At 31.7% G+C, this 22012-nt stretch overlaps 2 protein-coding genes and 1 long non-coding RNA gene across 3 annotated transcripts; 2 read left to right on the forward strand and 1 right to left on the reverse strand.

Annotated features, from left to right (window-relative positions):
* Position 1: 1 nt before the first annotated feature.
* On the reverse strand, positions 2 to 4742 carry LOC133038784 (arogenate dehydratase/prephenate dehydratase 1, chloroplastic). The gene is made up of 11 exons (XM_061117093.1): positions 3818 to 4742; positions 2934 to 3001; positions 2763 to 2855; positions 2474 to 2674; positions 1967 to 2047; positions 1797 to 1892; positions 1374 to 1451; positions 1193 to 1282; positions 1033 to 1100; positions 611 to 692; positions 2 to 409 (listed from the first exon to the last, which is right to left on the reverse strand). Exons 1-11 carry the CDS (start codon positions 4107 to 4109, stop codon positions 353 to 355), a joined length of 1206 nt encoding a protein of 401 aa, XP_060973076.1. The 5' UTR covers positions 4110 to 4742; the 3' UTR covers positions 2 to 352.
* An 8412-nt stretch (positions 4743 to 13154) lies between these two features.
* LOC133038790 (uncharacterized) lies at positions 13155 to 16365 on the forward strand. Its single transcript, XM_061117107.1, has 2 exons — positions 13155 to 15068; positions 15734 to 16365. The coding sequence occupies exons 1-2, from the start codon at positions 13647 to 13649 to the stop codon at positions 16100 to 16102; spliced, it is 1791 nt and encodes a 596-aa protein (XP_060973090.1). The 5' UTR covers positions 13155 to 13646; the 3' UTR covers positions 16103 to 16365.
* A 3855-nt stretch (positions 16366 to 20220) lies between these two features.
* Positions 20221 to 21997, forward strand: LOC133038796 (uncharacterized). The gene is made up of 2 exons (XR_009688306.1): positions 20221 to 21180; positions 21644 to 21997. It is a non-coding gene; the product is annotated as an uncharacterized LOC133038796 (long non-coding RNA).
* The last annotated feature ends 15 nt before the right edge of the window (positions 21998 to 22012 follow it).

A 22012-nucleotide genomic window follows, 5' to 3' on the forward strand; every position in this document is an offset into this window, starting at 1 on the left:
ATTAGAAAAGGAGTTGTAAAACTATCTCATACGATGTGCTCTGATTACACAAACAAATCCATGAACGTAAAGCTTGCGCTTCTCCAATTTTATGGCGTATTGTCCCCATAAACCTCCATTAGATTTCAACCAACAAAAAGAATGATTTACATTAAAAATAAATAAAATAAGAAGCCTTACAAAATGAATGGAACTTTTCCTCCTAATTTATTGAAAAATCAGTGCTCCAAGGTTATTATCTTCCAGCCCTCAAAATATTATCACATGTATTTACAAAACCTAGAAGGTCCAACCATGTCTTTTACATTCATCCCCAACAGCTGTGACAAAACCCAAAAACATTTTGCCCTCTTTATGGAGATGTGTCCATTGGATAGGAACCTAGGACCCGAAGGAATCTTGCGAATTCCTGCATGATAACAACAGATAGGCAACTCTTTCAATTTTCTTAATTTTCCTTGTTCTTTGATCGCACTGAGAATATTTAACTTGTAGAAAAGTTCATGAATAAGCAACAAGCTATAGAACTTTATGTTTTCATGGAAGTTAAAAGCTTGTTATGAGTTATTACAGAAGGAATTGGAGAATAATAAGAGTAGGGCAGACTGACCTGCAAATGTCCCAAAGCATATTGAGCTCGGGGCTCCGCCATAGATGCTTCAAAGTCTATGTAAAAGAGGTAGTCGAAGTACCTGTCACAGTAAATTGTTCAATTTGTGAAGCATGGAAAATCTAAATCATGTTTATTGGGACAAATTATCCAATTTAGTACGTCTAAATCATGTGGGAGCAAGCTTTACTTGATTTGAATCAGCTAAAATGTACAATGAGCTTATATTTATTCTAGAAGTTTCAACATAGTTTTCTCCCCATTCAGTAGCTTTACTCTTCGATTCTCTTGGTCTAGTCTAACTCCAAACTTCATTTTAAAAATAAAATGCTTCCACAAGTCACAGAAAGGCACACACCCACACTCATGAGTAAGAACTTTTTGGAAAAAAAAAAAGAGGGCAACATGAAATTATGACTCACTTGGCACTCCCTTCATTAGAATCATCAACAACTCTAAATGGACGCTGTTTTTGCGGGCGACTCTCGATCTGAAATTGTTGAAAAGCGAGGTTAAAAATCACAACCAATTGACACACTGGCTGAATTCCTGAGAACAAATCAAATTCTTGCACGAATATACCTTCGTCAAGTTAATGTCCCTCAGAGCAAATACTGCCAAGGCCTTAAATAGTACCCCGGGACCTTCCTCTAAAGTGAAAACAACACTTGTCTGGAAAATAGCATAATGTTAATCTTGATGAAATTATATACAAGACAAAATCATTCACCGCAACCAAACAAGAAAAATATGGGGAATAAACCTTAAATGGTCTGTCAGTTCCTGGAATTATGGGTTCTCTTGCGAGAATCAGAAAACGAGTAATGTTATCGTCATCATCCTGGAAAAAGCAATGAAGAAACAAATCAATTCAACCTGCATTACATATCTGATTGTACTCATAGTGGAAACTGGAAATGGCAAAAAAGAAAATACATTTTGTATTTATAGTGGAAACTGGAAAGAAAGATCTTAATATTGTTGCGTTTATAATTCTCATTATAACTTGTGAAATCAACATGTAAAACAGGTCAATATTTTAAATACCGTGTTTAGTTTGCATTGTTCTATGCATGTCAAACATTCATTAAACATGAACATAAACTCTGGAAATGCAAACCACAATGGCTAAATTTGTCATGTTTACTCATATATCCTTAGTAAGAAATATGAAGAGAAGTCTTACCTGTATTTTGTCTGAAAGAATGTCGAGCCCATAAATCTTTGCAGATCGAGCACTTGCAATAGCACCAGTATCTCTAACGCCAATTGAGGCCACCATCTGCATAAAGGTTGAATCTTTAGACTCTAATTGCATGTACTTTACAGCATGTGTTAACAGAAAAACTAGCTAACCTGTGCAGCACCAGCAGTGTCATCAGCACTGATTCTCATAATGCCTAATTTACTTAGCATCATCTCACATTGAGCAAGAGCCTGCAATTAAGAACTTTAGCGACGAATCTTCAGAGGAATCAGGAAAAAATGTACACAGATAGGTGCTGTTATATATGTTATTACATGTAATTAAATTTCCATGTAGTTTGTATATGTATAAATGCAGGGGAAGTAACCCACACATTTTTACATCAGTCAATCCTAAAATTCCATAATCTCTACTCATAACCTACTTCTACTTTTAGTGCAAAAGTTTCAATCTAAAGCAACCGTGTGATAGAAATGTAAACAACCAAAACCAAGTGCTAGATACTGTGAGCCTGCGAGACTAATCATCAGGGCAAATTTAATATGAGATCAGCGAGATAAGCCAGCTACAACAGGGTTGACATGATGTAAAACGTTATGAGCATCTCTATGTCACTTTTGGAAGGTCCAATATAGCTTTTGAGATACAAAACCAACCTGAGGATGACTGAAAACACGTTTTATGTCCTCCTTTTCCACTCCAGGTAATCCAAGCAGGCAGTGGTTCACTTGCAACTGCACCTCTCCAACTATATGCAGCCTATGACGAAGGAGTAAATCGTAATTACGGTGAATGCTTCCACCAACAGAGTTCTCAATGGGAAGAACTGCCTTATCTACCAACCATAGTTCAACTGCCTGTTAAATCAGAATTTATAAGAATCAGGAAACGCTGAAATACAGAAGATATTTGATGATTACCAAGATTATAATAAACCTTTCAAACCTTGAAAGCAGCTTCAAACTGGTCACAAGGGACAGTTTCACACTTTGGGTATGCTTTTAATGCAGCAGCCTCACTATATGCTCCTGGTAGCCCCTATAAAGATTTAACACAGCTACCATAAGAAAATAAAGAAACTACAGACATCAAGAACAACATATGATAAGACAATACCTGGTAAGCTACTCGCACTTTTGAACCATCATTAGGAGTGGAAGAAAGATCATTTGCAGTCAGTGGTTCTGAAATTGAAGAAAAATTAGTTTAGGGAGAATCCTTATCATGAAGAAAGATAGAATTCCAGGACAGGAAGAATGGAAATAAAGGGAGCATAGAATGGAAGAAACTAGAATTGTCATTCAGCAAAAAAAGAAACTACAATGGTCTCTAGATTAATCTCTCCCTCTTTTTCTCTCTACATATAAATAAATGTATTTATGGGAAAAATAAAGGGAAGTCACCAGACATGATATGGTATTGGTATGTGTTACATTCAACCTGTCTAACTAGTCATACTAGTTTTTGGGTTCCAAGTTTAAAGGATCCATTAGATTGAAATACAACTTGTTAGTATTTCAAAATTAGGGATGGCGTTTAAGTTTTAGAGACAATCTTGGAGGCAGTTATTGGTTTGTTTAATGACAACTTGGATTAGAAAATAGAGAACAGTCCTTGTTCTGTTTTTCTCTCTGTTTTTTTTTTCACACAATGTAAATCACTGTAAATTGTTAACTGTGTGATACACTTTCACTCTAATCAAACCAGATTAAGAGATAACAAGACAAAACATATCTTATTGATACCACTATCCAAACTTCTTAATCAAATTTTCTTAATGCGTGTCCTACCAATCAATTAGTACACACATAAAGTTTTCTACAGCAGCCAAAATTCAGTAGTGTAGTCCACATTTCTGACTAACTACATGACTAGTCTACATATTAATTTTAGGCAGCTAATAAGTTCTTCAAAGATCAAAATTGTACTCTATAGTTCAATAATAAGCAGATTGCATACCCCAATAGAATAGTTAAATAATAACATAACAAACCACTCACTGGGAAGAAGGTTCAAATCCTTGTGAAATCCCCTAGACTCATTGTTCTCGGTCTCTTCATTATCGGCAGGAGTATCAGCAACAGGTACCTGTGGTTTCTCATCTTCAACAGAAGTGATGGCTTTCTGAGTTAAAGCGCTCAAGCAACAACATTCCCATTTGCGTAATCTCTCAAGATCATACCTCAAATTCAAAGCAAATCCAAAACGACGACTAGACCCCAAATCTGACACACCCAGTTGAGAACAAGGAGCTTTAGCAGAAACCCAGATGGGTGAACCCATTAAAGCCATTAATGAGCCCAAATTTCTTTGAACCCAGATCAGCAAACACCCTTAGGAGAATTCAGATTCATGCGAGAGAGATTGTGGTTCCTATGGATATTGTTGTTGAATTCTGAGGAAACCCAGTAGCACATTGTCAAGGTAGACGAGAATGGCGGTGGATTTTGAACCCCACCAAACTTTTATATTTGCAGATTATACAATGGTCGAAGTAAAAAAGAAATCTTGCCCTTTTCAAAGTTGGAGAAAGAATCAACAAGTACTTCAATTGTTAGACGAAGATGACTTGTGAGAGGTAGGTGAGCAGAATGTTGGCTACACGTTTTCCTCTCTTCTCTCGGGTTTTAAGAGAGAGAGAGAGAGAGAGAGAGAGATCGAATTGGAGAAGCCAAAGCTGTATTTATCTATCTATATCTATCTATGTATAGAATTGAATTGAATAAATAAAGACGAGTTTAAAAGCAACAAACTTTTTACATATTATTAATTATGACATAATAATATCACTTTCTTCAACAGTGTGTATCGAAGAAACAAAGTTTGGAGCTTTGAACCTATGGAAGAAGGTAAGACTTTTGAGAAAGGTGAGAGCTTTTTTTTGTAGGGTATATAATGGCCATTTATAGCTTCCAACTATATTTTCACACAGTAATTTTAGGTAAGAACTGGAAATGGTATATTCCATTGCTATTTTTTTTTTCCTTATTAATTCTCACTTAAATTGGTTTGACCCAAGTAATTCTTTCTGTCCAATGATATCAGGTAAAGTCTAACTAGTGATTTGAGTTTAAACTAAGTCTACGTGCACTTTCACACGTCTTTCAGTGTACATTAAAATTTTTTAGTTTAATTTTTGTCACGAGAAGGATGATAGAAATTTGAATTTATATGGATATATTTACTGTATATTAATTTTTAAACACAAATTTATTAAAATTAAAAAATTAAATACTTTACATTTATATCTATTATACATTTTTTTCTTCTATTTTCTTTTAACTTCGCCATCCATACTCCCTATTTTCATCTATATTAATGGTGTCCGATGGAATTCGATAGTAGTCCGATAGTGACCCCATGCTACTTATTTTTTTTTTATATGTTTTTATGCATAAAAAAAGTAGCATTAGGTGACCATCGGACCATATCTACATTTATAGATGTTAAGCTCCATTCACTAAGCTCGTTAAGAAGGTATCGGGCCACCATCAGACCACTATCGGACCCCATCATCGGACTACCACCGGATCTTCGTCTTCAATCTTTACTCATTTTAACAACAAGAAGGCCTCAGACTACTATCGGGCCGGACAAAAATACTAATTTTTTGCCCAAAACTTAGATATGGCCATTTTTAACCCTAAGTCTAACATCTACTCACAGATAACAAACATTGATCATACAATTTATTTCTTTGACAACATTGCCAATGGTGAAGCCGTGGTTGATGGAGAAGTCGTTGGGTCCATGGTGGTCATTGGGTCCGTGGGTCTTTGGGTATGTGGTCGTGGTGGTCGTGGAGAGAAGGGACCAAGGTTGTGGGTGGTGGGTTATGAGTCGATTGTGTGCTCCTTCGTGTGCGTGTTTACAGAGAGCGAGAGAGACAGAAGGGGAAAAGAGAGAGAGATAGTTATTCAAATGAGAGGGGTAGAATGAGATTTTAAGAAAATATGACATATTTTACCAATATTGAATAGTTTAGGTTTAGAAAAAAAAAAATTGATCCAATACATGCATACTTAATTAAATTTCCTTATAATTATTTAGGATTTACTTGTAAATTTTAAAATTTTTTTGAGTAATTTACAATATCGAAAATAAGATTTACTTATTTTTTTTATAGGCGCGTCTATTTTTCTTACAAACGTCGTAAAAAACTACTTGAATTTTATTTTTGACACTCTAAATTATTTAAAAAATTTTAAAAATTTACAAATATGATCTGAGATTTCTATAATGTATCTCATCATGAAAAAAGAATTGGACTAAATTCTTTTTCTACGTGCCCAAATAAATACGGAATTACTAGAAGGGAAATTTGATTTTTTATGCTTATATTTGGTTAAAATTTTTTTTCTAAACAAATAATAACTAATATTTGTAAAATATGACAATTTTTATGATATTCCTAAAATACCCTTATTTACATCACCTCATTTACACCATCGGACCACCCATCGGGCTACCCATCGGACCATCTATCGGGCCACCCCATCGGGCCACCCCATCGGGCCACCATCAGACCACCCATCGGGCCACCTATCGGACCCATCGGACTACCATCGGACCAAATCTGCTACCAATTTTTTTTTTATGTTTTTGTGCATACAAAAGTAGCATCAGGTGACCATCGGACCACCATCGGACTACCATCGGACCCCATCGGACTACCAATTTTTTTTTTTTTATTTATGTTTTTGCACTAAAAAAAAGTATGGAAAATTTGAGAGGGGTATTTTTGGATTTTAGATAAAGTGGTCATATATTTTCAATGATGATATGTATTAGTTTAGAAATAAAATATTAGGGATATGTAAGTATAGAAAATCAAATTTCCCTTACTAGAACGATGTTAGGTTATACATGAGAAATTTCTGAATGAATGTGAAGGAGCAGAAACCGAACCAAAGTACTTGAAATCAGTGGTTAGTATTCGTTGTTGTCGTGTGACCTGTCCCAATGGCAATGTCAATATCTAGTTAGCTAATATGGCCCCGCAATATATAAACGACTAGGATAGATGAACTGTCAGGTACTGTTTATGCTTCATAAGCCAACCAAAATAAAGCTACACACTATTTGTTATGCTATGCTATTAATTTGTGGCTTTTTACATTTGGACCATTTCTCTTTATATTTAATGCAGTTCACTGTTTTGTATTATAGACATAGTCTTGGCTCATAATATTATATTCTCCTCCAATCTTTATAGATAAGAAACTGGATTCTTTCTTTTCTTGGTCCACCAAATTTATGATCTTCATCGATCTCATCTTCTCCTGTTAACCTCAGTAACTTCTTAGACAAACAACACAACAGATGACCTAAAGAAAAGACCTCAAATGTGTGGTTTCATTAGTTTGATGCATGAATCACGATGATATAGACAAATTGACATTATTATTAGCTAACTAAATGTTAATTCATTATTGGTCTTTATAATATTTGTGTATCTTATGATTGGTCATCACTTAATTTCTTCTCTGTTCATCACTTAAAATATATAGTGAACTCTGACTGCTTATCTTCCTTTTTTGGGTTGGTTGGTGGCCACATTTTGAAAAGTATGGTGGGGATTCTGATCACTCATCAGCATAAAGTCTTCTCTCAAATTAGCCATTATAGTTTCGTAAAGTTAATAACAAGGGTTTTTATAATCCAAGTTTGCACTACAAGATAGGTCAGTGGTCACACTACCTACCCTAATAGCAATTGTTGTTAGCATAAGAAAATATACAATGGAGAAACTTTTATATGTTCTCAAAGAATGAATTTTTGAAAAATTTCAATTAATTTATATTACTAAAAATAATTTTTTTGATTTTTCAGTTTACTACGAGTGTTTAAAAAAATTTAAACTTATTTTTGACATTATAAATTGTTTGAAATTTTTAAAAAATTTACAGAAATAATGTTGCAACTATAACGAACACCACCATGAATTAACACGTGTTTTTGAGCACAGAAAGTTGACTAAAATTATTTCTAATAGTATTTTTTATTTTTTTTTACTTAAGATTGCTAAAAAGTTAAATTAGAGAGCCATTTTTATTATTGTTTCTCCAATCATGCTATTTCTTTTAGTTAATATTTGATTATTTTAATAATATTTTATAATTTAAATTTGTTAAATATAAATTAATTTTGTAAAATAATAAAAATGTAATAATATTTTTGATTAAAATACTATTAGAAATGTTTAATAAAAAAAATTGACGATGGAAAAAGAAATCTTTAACTATAGTCTATATGCAATGAAAAACTTCTATATTTTCTTAAGAATGAACATGAAGTGTTCTTTCAAAAAAAAAGAACATGAAGTGAAAAGTTTGCATAGGATTATAGTCTCATAATTTTGTCTTATATGATGTGATATGAAATATAACCAAATTAAAAAGAAGTAAAGTAGTGAGTTCTGTTCTGAACACTATACAATGATACCTAAAACAAAAAAAAAATGTTAATGATTATAATCCCTTATTATACAATCAATTCAAAGTAGACCCATCTTATTGTTACAAGAGAACTATTTTAATAATTTTTGTTTCGTGTCTTTATTTGATGAATGCGATGCAGTCTCTTATTCACCTAACTCACTTCTGTGGTATCTGAAAGACAAAGCCCGTGTTTGAAATTGATGAAACCACTTTATAAACCTTTCTTTTTCGTGCTATAATTGTTGATGTTAATGTTTTCACTACAATATATATATAGTGATTGGATAAAATTTTGACTATTTTACATCTTCATGGTTCTTTGGATCATCTCTAACATAAATACTATAAATGTGCTGTACTATTTTTTTTGAAATAATTTTATTAACTTCAATAGTGATATAAAAAGTGTGTCAAATTTAATCAAAATTAAAAATTATATAAAATTTAACACAAAAAATAGGATAATTAAATTTTAACTCAATAAATGTAATATTTTTTAATTACATCTTTATCACTCATTAATATTGTTTAATGTTCATTAAGGAAAAAAGATTTTATATTTATAAGATATTAAAATGATATAAATAAAATTAATTGTTTGTATATTTTCAATTTTCATTTTATAACTAATTTATACTTTGTATATTAGAACACAAATACAAAAGCTGTGCCAATATTTCAGATCAAATTTAACTCAAAATAGCACCAAAATTAGAATTAAGGCATTTTTCGGAAAATAAAATATAAAAAAAACTCCACGTAATACCCATAAAACATACGAGGATATTAAGTAGTATTAGTTTTCTTTTAATTTGAAGTACTGTGCTCACTTTAAAATAGGAAAAAAGCTTGTGAATTTACTGTTTGCGGTGGTGACTGACTGATAAAGATATGGACAAAAAATCAAAATCGTGTTGCAGTGCAAAAAAGAAAGGTAAAACAGATTCTGTGACTGTGCTATTTTATAAAGAAAATGAAATTTGGGTGAAGAATTTTCTCAACAATTAGAGTGGCAAAGCTTCTTTTAATTGGAATTTGGGATGATTTATTGAATTGGCCAACTTGACCAAAATTCACCACTGGGTAACTCTTCTTCTGGTTGAGACTAGCTGCTACAAATCAGATAAACCAACTAAAACAAGCACGAGAAGAAGATAATTTGATATAGAACTAATCTCAAACTTAATTAATGACCAATGGGAATGTGTTATTCTGTGGACAAACGAATTCTATGAGTTGATAAGAAACCTTTGTTCTTACCATACAATAATAAATTATAATGACATATATGGAAAAATTTCAAGACATTAAGGGACCCCACAAGTCACAACATAGTGGCATCATGTCTGATTCAATTGACAGCAGAGGAAAGAATGATTGGATTGGAAGAGTGGGACTAGTATGGTGGACTAAGAGTGCACTGAATCTGAATCAGGTTCAGGCCCATACTTTATATTTTAAAATTACATATTTATACAAATATGGTACAATCCAGATTCCAGTCCACTCCAGTTGTGAAACACATGATGAAAGTAAGGCCCATTCGATTGATAGGCTCTTATAAACCAAAAGTATCTTTGGGTCCATATGGGCTTACACAACAAGTGTTTGTCACTCTCACAAGAAACTAATGAGTGTAATGGGCTTTGAAAATTGAAACTGTTTCATGTGAGGTATTTTCACATTTAAAATGTTTTTTTAGAGTTTTGGTACAAATGGTAAAACACAAATACAATCCTGTTCAATTTTCATTGTGAGAATTATGTTATGAACAAAATGTTTTTGGAGCATGTCTCTTTGGCCAAATAGAAAATTTAAAACCCATTAAAATATTCAATTTTCATTTATAATGGATAGTTGCTTTCTAAATATACTTTATTTTAAATAAAAATCGTTAACTTGTCTTTTCTTAAATAAAATAAAATAATTGAAGACTATCTATCTCCTCTGATTTTGATAGAAAACAATGAGAGTAAAATAATTATATGTTAAAGAGTAATAGTAGAGATTTGAAGGAAGAAATGGCCCAAAAGAGAAGAAAACAATCTTACCGAAAGGTAAGGAGGGTGGGCTCTTATTGTTTCTTACAGTTAAGCTAATCTCTTTCATTTGTCTTAATACTTTTTTTTAGTTTATCAAGATAACAACAAATTAAATCTTTGACCAATAATCAAATCAAATTCACTTGCCGTTTTACAACAAGAACAGCACATATGGTTTTTTTTAATTCAAACAATTTTACATTTATTTTTATAAATTAATTATGGTTTTACATAATTTGATAGGCGTGTTAATTTCCTTCTGTTCTTTGCTATTATGAAATTATCTGTATGATTTAACAAGGAAGGAAGAGGTGAATGAAAATTGACAAAAAGCAACAACGAAACAAATGGAAACAAATTGATGATTTTGGAATTAAAGTAGTCAATCATAAACATCGAACTTGGAAAGCAAAAGTCCAAAGAGAGAAAACAAAAGAAGATAAAGGTTAGAGGGTCTGGCGTTTTTGGGTTTTAGCAATATAAATTAAAATAGAATTCTGGCAAAAAAAAATATAGGATTTGTGACATGGGTAAATAGAAGAGAGAGAGAGTGTTTAGGATTTGGTCCGTTTCATACCAAGCAGGCTCCCTGTTCCCGTGTACGGACGAATTACATATTACATAGGATAAAGAAGACACATCTCATTGTTTCGTCGTTTTCTGTGTTCCTTTGTGATTGGATGGGATGAGATGGGACCCACTCTCAATCCCCAATCCCCAGTCATTTTCTTTTTTTTTTTTCTCCAAAACCCATCAAACCAAATTACAATTCAACAAATTACGTTTTATGGGTGATTTTCCCATATCAAAATGTGCAAATCAACAAATTTTAACAATGATTGTTAAAGCTTAAAATACTAAAACCATGTTCTTTTATTTATTTGCCTAACAAAAGACTAAAAACGTAAGAGCATCATTGATATTTTTTTTTCTGTTTTTTAAAAAATATTTTTAGAAATAAGAATAAAAAATAATTTTTTAAGTTTTCAAAACATAAGTCACGCTTGGTTAGTATTTTTTAAAAATAATATTGACTAAAAGTGAATTGTTTTTTAAAACAGAAAATAATATTTTGTTGTTTTCAAAATTTTTATTTTTTTTATAACTTTATTTTCTGAAAATTGCTTTAAAAAAATAAGACTCAACAAACTTAATTGTTTTCAAAAAATGATTTTCTATTTTTAATAACAAAAATAATTTTTTAATTATGATACAAAACATGCATTAAATAACTCAACGTTAAGCAAAATGATAAAAATAAAATATATGTTTTGTGTTTATTAAAATTTGAGTATGGTGACTACTAAAATGGTCATTAGGCTTATTTCAATAGTAAATGTTAAATTTGGTATTGAATTAACATAAAAATGATAGAAGTTTAACACAAATTTTTTGAAGAAATTGCATTGTATGCCCACTTAATTTTATTTATTTTAATTTTTATCTTCATTCCCATATTCTATAAGATATCCCACTTTTATAAATAATGTCTCTATTATACTCTTTAAATTAATGTAAATCATATGCTATATATTTAAGTGGAAGGTAAGGATATATTAGGCAACCCACTCATAAAAGTGGGTAGATTTCAATGAAATAAAATATAAGTATTTTTGATTAATAGATACAAAAAAAAAAAATTCCTCAACTTATTCCAAAAAAATTTCTATTCTAATCATAACATTAAAAATTACACTAAAATTATATTTTTTTTATTATTATATTATTTCATTAAATTATAAATAAACACAAATTATATATATAAAAAAAAGTTTATTTACAAATATATTATTTAAATATTAAAAATTAATTAAAAAAGAGATTTAGTGTAGTCTATAAGTGTAGTTAAAATAAATTGAATATAAAATCTCATCAATATTTTAATAAAATTTTGTTGGAGTTGGCCTTACACCTCCAACAATTTACTTATTATGTTTGTAAAAAGGAAAAGTCCACCAAAATAAACTACACCCTAAAATTTCTTCAAGAAAAAAAAAAACTAGACCTTATAATTTATTTTAGAAAATAATATTTCAAAAAAAATATATACATTTTAGTTAATTTTTTTCTAGGAATTATCATAAATAAACAAAAAAATAAAATTATTTAGGTATTTGTTTGATGGTAAAGCTTCTCCAATTTTTTAACAAGAAATAATATTTCTAATCTAAAAAGGAGTTGTGTTTTGTTTTTTTAGGGTAAATATTATTTTGAATCTTGTATTTTGCAAAAATTATTAATTTAACCTTTTATTTTATTAAATGACAAAATATACCAAATATTTTCCAAAATAATAAAAATAAGACCTGAGTTTAAAATAGACAAATAATTTAATTAATAACTTTTGCATAACACACAAAATTTAAAATAGTATTTATTATTTTTTTACTCCATCATTTATGAAAAACTGTTGTTGTTTTATATTTATAAATCACGGGAACATTATCTGAGAAAAAAGTACTTAATAAGAGAATAAAACACTGTATATGCATTTTTCACTCGGAAAAAAAATAAATATAACTACTAATTTATTTATTGTTGAATATTTAGAAAAAGTCGCGCCAATTGCGTGTATTCCCTCTCCATTCTCCTCACGCTTCTATAACTGAAATTAAAATAAAAAGTAAAATTTTATTTATATTTCAAAATTTTATAATTTTTTTTTATAATTATAGTGTATGTGTATCGTACAATTTTATATTTTGGTATTTTAAAAAAAGTTTAGTCTAATTTTTTTATAATAATTTACATTGTAGTTATTTAAGACTTTTAATTTCTCAATAGATTCCACCCTTGTATTCATGTGGAGCATTGATCGGTTCCTAGTATTGATCTGTCACCTCTACACAAATTGTCTGGTCATATTTCTCCTTTTTTAGAAGAGTCAATTAGTTTGAAGAAAGCTTTAAACTCTATCAAAGAATGAAACCTAAATCAAGTTGTTGAATCATATTATAAAAATATCATTGATGCTCTATTTAGCTCCGCTCCTTTATTGTCTCCTTTTAATTTAGTTATTTTTTACTGTCCTACTTTAATGTTTAATCTTAACCATATTTCTAACTTTTTTTTTCAGGTTGTGACTGTAGCAGGGGATTTAGCAGATGATATAATTTTTTTTTTGAAAGAAATGGGTGTATTTACCATTTTGTAGTGTGCAACTACAAATAGAACTCCTCAATTAAATTACCATTTCGTTATTACAAAACTACCCTTCACTTTTTTCAATATCATTCCCCCAACAACCTACTTCTTCTACTCTCTCCTCTTCACTCTCACTTTACTCCTTTCACGCTTATTTAGTTTATTTTATTTTATTTTATTTTTTCGTTTAAAAGAAAACAAAAATGGCTAAGTCGTCGTCGACGATAGCCTCGACGACGTCGCTTCCAGCCATCAAACCAGCCGATTACTCTCACAGTCCGGTTCACTACGCCGTCTCATTGCGTGACCACACTACCTTGTCCCGAATTGTCTCCACTCTACCTCGACTCGCTGAGCCAACTCAGATCCACACCGAGTCAGACTCCCTCGCCCAAGAACGCTTGGCGGATAAGGTATCTTCTGTACTAGACCGCCGGGATGTTCCTCATAGAGAGACTCCTCTTCACCTTGCCGTCCGAGTAAACGACACCGTTGCCGCTAGAATCCTTGCTAATGCCGGCGCTGATGTCTCGCTCCAGAACGCTGCTGGTTGGAACCCCTTGCAGGAGGCCATGTGCCGCCGTAGCAACGACATAGCTCTGATTCTCCTTCGCTTACACCACCGCTCGGCTTGGGCTAAGTGGCGCCGTCGTCTGCCACGTGTCATCGCAGTCCTTCACCGAATGCGCGACTTCTACATGGAGATCTCGTTCCACTTCGAGAGCTCTGTGATTCCCTTCGTTGGGAAAATCGCTCCCTCTGATACTTATAAGATCTGGAAGCGAGACGGGAATTTGAGAGCCGATACCTCATTGGCTGGATTCGACGGTTTGAAAATCCAACGAGCCGATCAAAGCTTTCTTTTCCTCGGAGACGGCGATCATAGCCGCGGTGTTTCTCCTGGCTCTCTGCTCGTTCTTAATCGCGACAATAGGAAAATCTTTGACGCCTTTGAGAACGCTGGTTCGCCGATGAGCGAGTCTGACATTGCCGGATTCTGCTCCCAGACGAGCGTCTACAGGCCCGGTATGGACGTCACGAAGGCTGAGCTCGTCGGGAGGACCAATTGGAGAAGACAAGAGAAGACTGAAAATGTTGGGGAATGGAAAGCTAGGGTTTACGAAATTCAAAATGTAGTGTTTAGTTTTAGGTCAAGAAAAGTAGCTAATGGAGATGCTGACGTGGCTGGGAGCGAACAAGTACTACCTCTTGAGCTCGACGAAGACGACGATGGTTTTTTAGTTGCTGAAAACCCAAATTTCCTCATGCCTGATCGACGAAGGCATAGTAGTTTTGTCAAGGAAGATAGACCAAGGCCAAGTAGCTTCGTTAGAGAAGATAGGGATTTATTGACATTGGGAAGGAAGAGCGTGGACTTGCCTTCTGTAATTGCGCCGCCACAGAGGAGGACTATGGCTCCGCCGCCGGTGGCATTGCCGCCGCAGACGAAGGAGAAGGAGTACGTAAGGAGCCTTAGGCCGTCGGTGTGGTTGACAGAGCAGTTTCCCCTGAAAACAGAGGAGCTTCTGCCATTGTTAGACATCTTGGCTAACAAAGTTAAAGCCGTAAGGAGAATGAGGGAGTTGCTCACCACCAAGTTCCCGCCGGGGACATTTCCAGTCAAGGTAATGCTCAAGTTTTTTTCTTTTTCATTTTTTTTAAATAAAATAAAAAATAACAGTGCTGGAGAAAAGGGGCCCACATGAGTCTTCGTTTGTGTAGGTTCTTTGTTATTCTTCTCTTTTCTCTTTTGGTTCTTTTGATGCAAAGAAGCAACGAACGACATTGTGTTTTTCAGACTAATGAGAACTGTGAAAGTTTCCTCTGGTCTGATTAGCGAAGAAGCTTTTTGTGGGGTCCATAGTTGTCGATGATTTGACGTGGAAGGATCTTAATGGGTCCAAATTATGATCCAACGGTGTTATAGAAATGGGACCCAATTGTACATTCTCTTCCACTTAGGACGGGGCATGTTACATGGGGGGATGGGACCCAAGTATTGTTCCTGTTGATTCCCAAATCCCGACTAGAGTCCCCACCCCATAATAATCTAATCCCACCAAACAAAATTTGAGATTTGTTTGACCTCCAAACACTTTGATTGCGTGGCATGTTTTGGTTGGTCTTACGTGTTTGGTGGGTCCATAAACCGCTAATTAACGGCTAACTTCCATGACCAAGAACAATATATATATTGTTATTTTTTATATTGTTGACTGTTGAGTTTGATTAGATTAGCTCAATTATTAATTGATGTTTGATGTTTCTGTGTGCGGTGGTGGTTGTACAGGTGGCAATACCAGTGGTCCCTACAGTGAGAGTTGTAATAACATTTACAAAGTTTGTTGAGCTTCAACCAGTGGAGCAATTCTTCACACCACTTTCAAGTCCCAGACACTTCGTCTATGGTAATGGCCTAAGCCAATCGGAGGAAGAACAAAAGTCAAGGAGTCACAATTCATCGTTACCCTCGTCCTCGGCCTCGTCGTGGCTGAGGCGGAACAGCAGCCAGTCGAGTTCAGCCACCAAGCAGCACCGGTCTGCTACAATGGCACTAGATACTGACCCTTTTGCTATTCCTAGTGGATATACATGGACGAGTGTTGATGATAAATCTACGAAAATGAGGAAATCTAAGTCAGTCCGAAAGTCTAAGTAGAAAATAAGAAACAAAAACAAAGGTGGAAAATCAATTTAAGGATATTAGAAGTTTGTTTAGATTGATTGATAGAAATAGTAGGGGGTGTGTTTGTATACATTTGTAGATATACCATATATCCGAGGTTCAAAGTTGTTTCCCTTGGAATTATATGGTCTAAAGAGATTTGGGTTAACAAAACAACATCTGAATTGGGTGTATTAAATTCCTGTAATTCTGTGGCTAACAATTTTGTTTTGTTTATCCAAGTTTTATTTGGAATATGAAGTGGTCTCTAACCTAAGCCATGATTTGATCTGCTGCTTTACTTTGTTTATTATGGAACTAAAACTTAGTGATATAATGATGATGCTTTAAAAAGCCAAAATTACATTAGCTTAGCCCACACGATATAATCAGATCTGATATACATATGTGTAACTCATTACTATCCACGCAATAATAACGTTTGAACCAGTGGTCCATAGGTTGGCAGCACCCTTTATTTATGATATTATTGCAGCACTCATGGGCATATGGCAGGCTTGTAATTCTTCCCTCTTTAGGAATGGTTGAGGCTGTAATCTCACGTGGAAAATCCTTAAGGTAATAAATAACATGTACTCGATAAAATAAAAAAAAGATAGTTAATATATATGTTGAAGATAAGCTTTGCATTAACTTAGGATTTAATGAGTCTACTAAACCCATTTTCATCTGTTATGAAGGTTTAAATAGACAGCTCTTGTGCCTGTCTCTGTCCCCATTCAAAATCAAATAACTTGAGTTGAGAGAATACACATCCTCTATTCTCTTCCCCAAACCAATTCAAAAATAATTATATATATATATAAAAAAAAAACCAATTCAGCAATAATATATATATTTTTAATTTAATTTTTTAAAGATATTTAATAGCATCAGCTGCTACTAAGTTCTAACCCAAATATATCATCAATTATGGAGGGAGCTCACAAAAGGTTTTCGTTTACTGAAAACAGTAGAAATAAAATTAAAGACACTTGTCTCTATTTTCTCTTTATCCTATCTTTTTCCAATTAAAGTCCAAATAAATTTTTAAAATTTGGATAAATAACATAAACTCAATGTTTGTTTTTAGAAGCACAAATACTTAGGGTGCGTTTGGAAAGCCACAATGTAATTGAATTTGTGTGTAATTGGAAGTAATTACACAATTTGACATGTTTGTCTGAACATGTAATTACACTGTAACTGTGTAATTGGAAGTAATTGAGGGATTCTAATTACACTCTCCAATTCTCATAGCCCCCCATGAGAATTGAATGTAATTATACTGTGTAATTACTAAAATCTTTCCATATTAAACATTAGTTACTATAAAAAATATTGTTTTCCCATGTAATTACCAACTATGATGCCAAACAAAATATTAGAAATTCATATGTAATTACTATTTTATATCCAAACACACCTTGCATTTTAAAATATCTTACCTTACCTAGTAATTACATAGTTACTTCCAAGCACCTTAATGTTTATAAAATTGTAATTTTCTTCTCATTTCATCAGTACAAATTTTTGTTTTGAATTTATTAAAAGAACATTTATAATTAATACTACATGTTTCTCTTTAAATTCAATGATCTTAATTTCAGATCTTATCTGTGTCTGTTTGAGACAATAACAAAGTTTGTATTGAGTTTATAACACTTACAAACTTAAAACCTAAAGACTTTCTTTTCACACATATTTTTCTCAAAATTAATACAAAACTATCATTAGTAAAATATTATTTTTTTGAAACGTTATTAATAAATAATTTAATATAAAAAAAGGTAAATATTATTTTAGACCTTGTGTTTTGTAAAAGTTACCAATTAGATCATATGTTTTGTTAAATGACAAAATAGACCCTATATTTTTTTAAAATTGTACAAATAGGACCCTAAACTGATTTTTTGTCAAAATAAAACTTAATAATAATTTAATCTAAATATGTTATGATAAAACTAGTTACATTTTCTGTATCTGTCCGTCTTAAAAATTGTCTTAAAGTTGGTTATATTAAAAACTAAAATTGTTGAAAATTGAGCTTAGGGTTCTATTTTTACCATTTTTGAAAATATAAGGTCAATTTTGTCATTTAACAAAACAAATAGTCTAATTGATAACTTTTGCAAAACAAAAAGTCTAAAATAGTATTTACCCAATAAAAAAATTTCGCCACTATATTATTGAAAAAATTAGAGCACATAGCAATTTCAGTTATAAATAACATTTTTATAACTTAAAAAGAATTTGATGATAGCTTTATTTTTTAAATTTCACATAAAAACAAATGTATTTTCAACTAAGAATGGATATTTTTAATAAATTTTCACTTATTTTTTTTCGAAGTGAAATATTTTTTTATGTTACTTCTTTATAGCATCAGTATTAAAATAATATTATTCTGAAACAATAGAAAAATAACAATGTAAAAAAATTATGTTACTTTCTCATAACATCAATGTGAAAACAACGGTTTTACGCAGAAAAAACAAATAACACTCCGTATTTTTTTTTAAAAATTCCATATAAAACTTTTACACTTTTGTACCTAAAAATTATTAATAAAAATACAATAATTTATTTTTCATATTGGTAATAATTAAAGTGCACAAAAATTCTTGCAAAAATACATATACATATAAAAATATTCTTAAAAATGATATTAATGTTTTGGAGGTAAAGGGGTTTGAATTTGAGGCCACAGTTTGCAGGTGTGTTAAGAAATAATGAGTCAATAATTAAGTCAATTAGAATATGAATAATAATAAAAGGATATTATTTGTTTGCTTTGGAATTAAATACTGAGGGAAAAAAAAGTATTTTGTAGATATATAGAATGAAATAATAATTGACAAAAAAATTATAGACCCTACACTTTAAAAGTAAATAGAAGAGTAAAAAAGATGAGATTGAAATTTTATTATTTTACTTTTAATTATTTTAACAATGAAAATAGTTTTCCAATGGTGGATATGACTTGTTTCCATTGAATAATAGAATATTGTTATCACGTTGAAATTATTGTTATTCCATTATTCAATTCATCAAACCAAACAATGGATGACCCATGTACATATGAATGATTATTATTTGGTTAAAGAAGCTATTCTATCCTACTACTAAACATGATGTAGGAGACTTGGTGAATTATTAACTTAAATAATTAAAACTCCAACTAGGAATTAACTACTCCTTAGAAAGACTATCTAATCAATTTTTCAAAAATATATATATTCATTTAGAAATAAACGACAATATAGATAGGTATCGTTTGAAGCTTTAAACATTTTAAGGTTATTATGAGAAGAAAAAACTCAGTCAGTCAGTAAAGGTCCATAGAAAAATGGACATCAAATATCATCTTCATAAGTAATCTTTGCATATTCATATTTAATATCCTTAAGAGATTTTTCAATGAATTCTACAAATGGTTCAATTTTGATTAGTTGCATCAAATTCTTTTACCGATTGGTTTGAGAGTTAGATAGTATAATTTGATTAAGGATTGCCGCATTGCATATCTACTATGTAAGATAATAAATTATAGGCCAAACAATTTTAAGATGCACGAGGAATGAAAATAGATTGTTACATAAAATAGAATAATTAATGAGATTGTATTTAATTTTTAGAAATTCTGCAAAGTAAAATGAATCAATATTAGAATGGTTGATCAGCTTTGCAATCTCTCACAAGATAGAGGGCTTAGATTAGATTAGATTTTGATCAAAATTTTTACAATAATTGATGTGAAAATATTTGACAATTAATTTGAAATGGGGTGAACAGATTTGTAACAAAAATAATGATGATTATAATAAGAATATTGTGTTAATCAAACTAAATATTATTTGGATAAAAACAAATAGAATGATTAGTAATTATAATTTACGGCAATATTGGAACATTATGTACAAAAAAATTAATCATTTCACATGCAAATAAACCACCAAGATTTTTGTCCAAAGACCAAACCACCGGCAGTAGAACTTGTCAGTCTTGTGGTAAAGAAAAAAAGAAAAAGAAAAGCATTGTGAAAAGTTCCATGTGTAAAGAGAAAGAGGTCTAACATAGTTCGAAATTATTACAGGACTAGGCATATTTTAAAGCACTCACTTATGAGACCAGCAAGAAAATCCTTCTTACCCAAATTACAAAATTTAGCAATGATTCAATTCAAGAGTGCTTAGAACAAGAGAGAGATGAGGATTTGATTAAGCTCTGCCCCCTTTACAAATTTGGTATGATTTTGATTGAGTCATACTTCACTTGTCTTCTTTACCAAAGTTTAAATAGATTAGTATGATTATATAGTGGAGAACTACAGGAACACATAATAAGCTTTCATGATTGGTTAGTAACAATTTTTTTAGATAAAGCAAAAAAAAAAAAAAGTTAAGTATGATTAAGTGTTTATAATTAATGGGATTCGCTTAGCAACAAAAGGGATTTTGGAGTTAGTGAATTAAGCAGTACAGACAACGTTTATCTTACTGGAAAGTATAGAGCAAAAAAGTATTTTACAAGTGCTTGATTATTGGTCATTACTCATTGGTCGAAAATTTTTATATGTGACATGTGAATATATATAAATATATACACAGTATTGAGGAAGAGAATCTAGCTTTATTATATGGCTTGTTGGAAGAGGCACATCAAAATATGTAGTCCAAAACATAGGGGACTAAATATGCATCCTCAACCCTTAGATATATAGACATATAGTTTAATTGAAGAGAAGGCAAGGCACATGATTAGGATGTAATAAGTTATTTAATTAAAGGAGCACCAAACAAAGCTCTTCTAAGATGTTGCTACAAGACATTTGCTTCTCCTGATGGAAACAAGTGAGTTGGCAAGTCCTTTGGAAAAAAAAAAGAAAGAAAGAAAGTGGGTTTAAGATGAAGATAAAAAGACAGCCCATCAACAGCAACATGTGCCCTTTTCTTTATTTTTAGTTTAAACTTTAAAGGGTGTCTTGGAACACCTAATATTCTTCATTCACAAACCACCTTTGATTTCCTCAAGACACCATCTTCATCTTTCTTCCTTACTACCATCATCAGGTGCTAACTCCCTCTCTTTCTATTCTATCATCTGATCTCTATAGATTTAACAAGTCTTGTAGTTGTGCAATCATAGTATGTTGAGTAGCTTTGCTTTTTTTTTTTTTTTCCTTTTTTTTTCTGCAATAAGTGCACAAAAATCTAGTTATGTTGGTTTGTTTTTCCATGTCATACATATAGATCCATTTTTCTTTTTTAACTATAAACATTGAAACATTCATAAAACTTAACATTTAAGTATAAACATGTAAAACACTGATGTCTTGTTAATAGCATATATAAATATGGGCAAAAAGAAAATATGTGAAATCATTGGATTTACTTGGTTAAGAAAAGAAGCTAATTTATTCTTGTACAACAATTACTAAACTGGGTTTTATTCTCTGTTCAAATCTCTTCCACTTAATGTTTTTTTTTTTTTTGGTTTTTCTGCTCATGATCTTTAATTGTGTTGTTATGTCAGAATGGCTAGTGATGGACCAAGTTGGGCTGATCAATGGGGGACCGGGGGAATTGGTGCAATGGAAGATGAAGACAATGCCAAAAAAGAGAGCGATGCAAACAAGAAGGGAGAAGGCAAAGCTGGATTAACAAAAGCCAAAGCTGCAGCACTGGCAGGAGCACAAAAGATCAAAAGTGGCACATCCAACGGCTTCAAATGGATCAAGAATCAGTGCCAGAAAAAAAGCACCACCAACACCAATCCCAAATAAACTGTTTTCTACACTGGCTTTCTACTCATTTTCTCAAATAGAAAACTTTGTTATGCTTTTGTGTTTAACTAAATTAAATGGCAATCTCCTAATTGTTTGTAGAAGTTTGTGTATGAGTT

This window comes from Cannabis sativa, chromosome 1, assembly GCF_029168945.1.
Source record: "Cannabis sativa cultivar Pink pepper isolate KNU-18-1 chromosome 1, ASM2916894v1, whole genome shotgun sequence".
NCBI lineage: Eukaryota > Viridiplantae > Streptophyta > Magnoliopsida > Rosales > Cannabaceae > Cannabis > Cannabis sativa.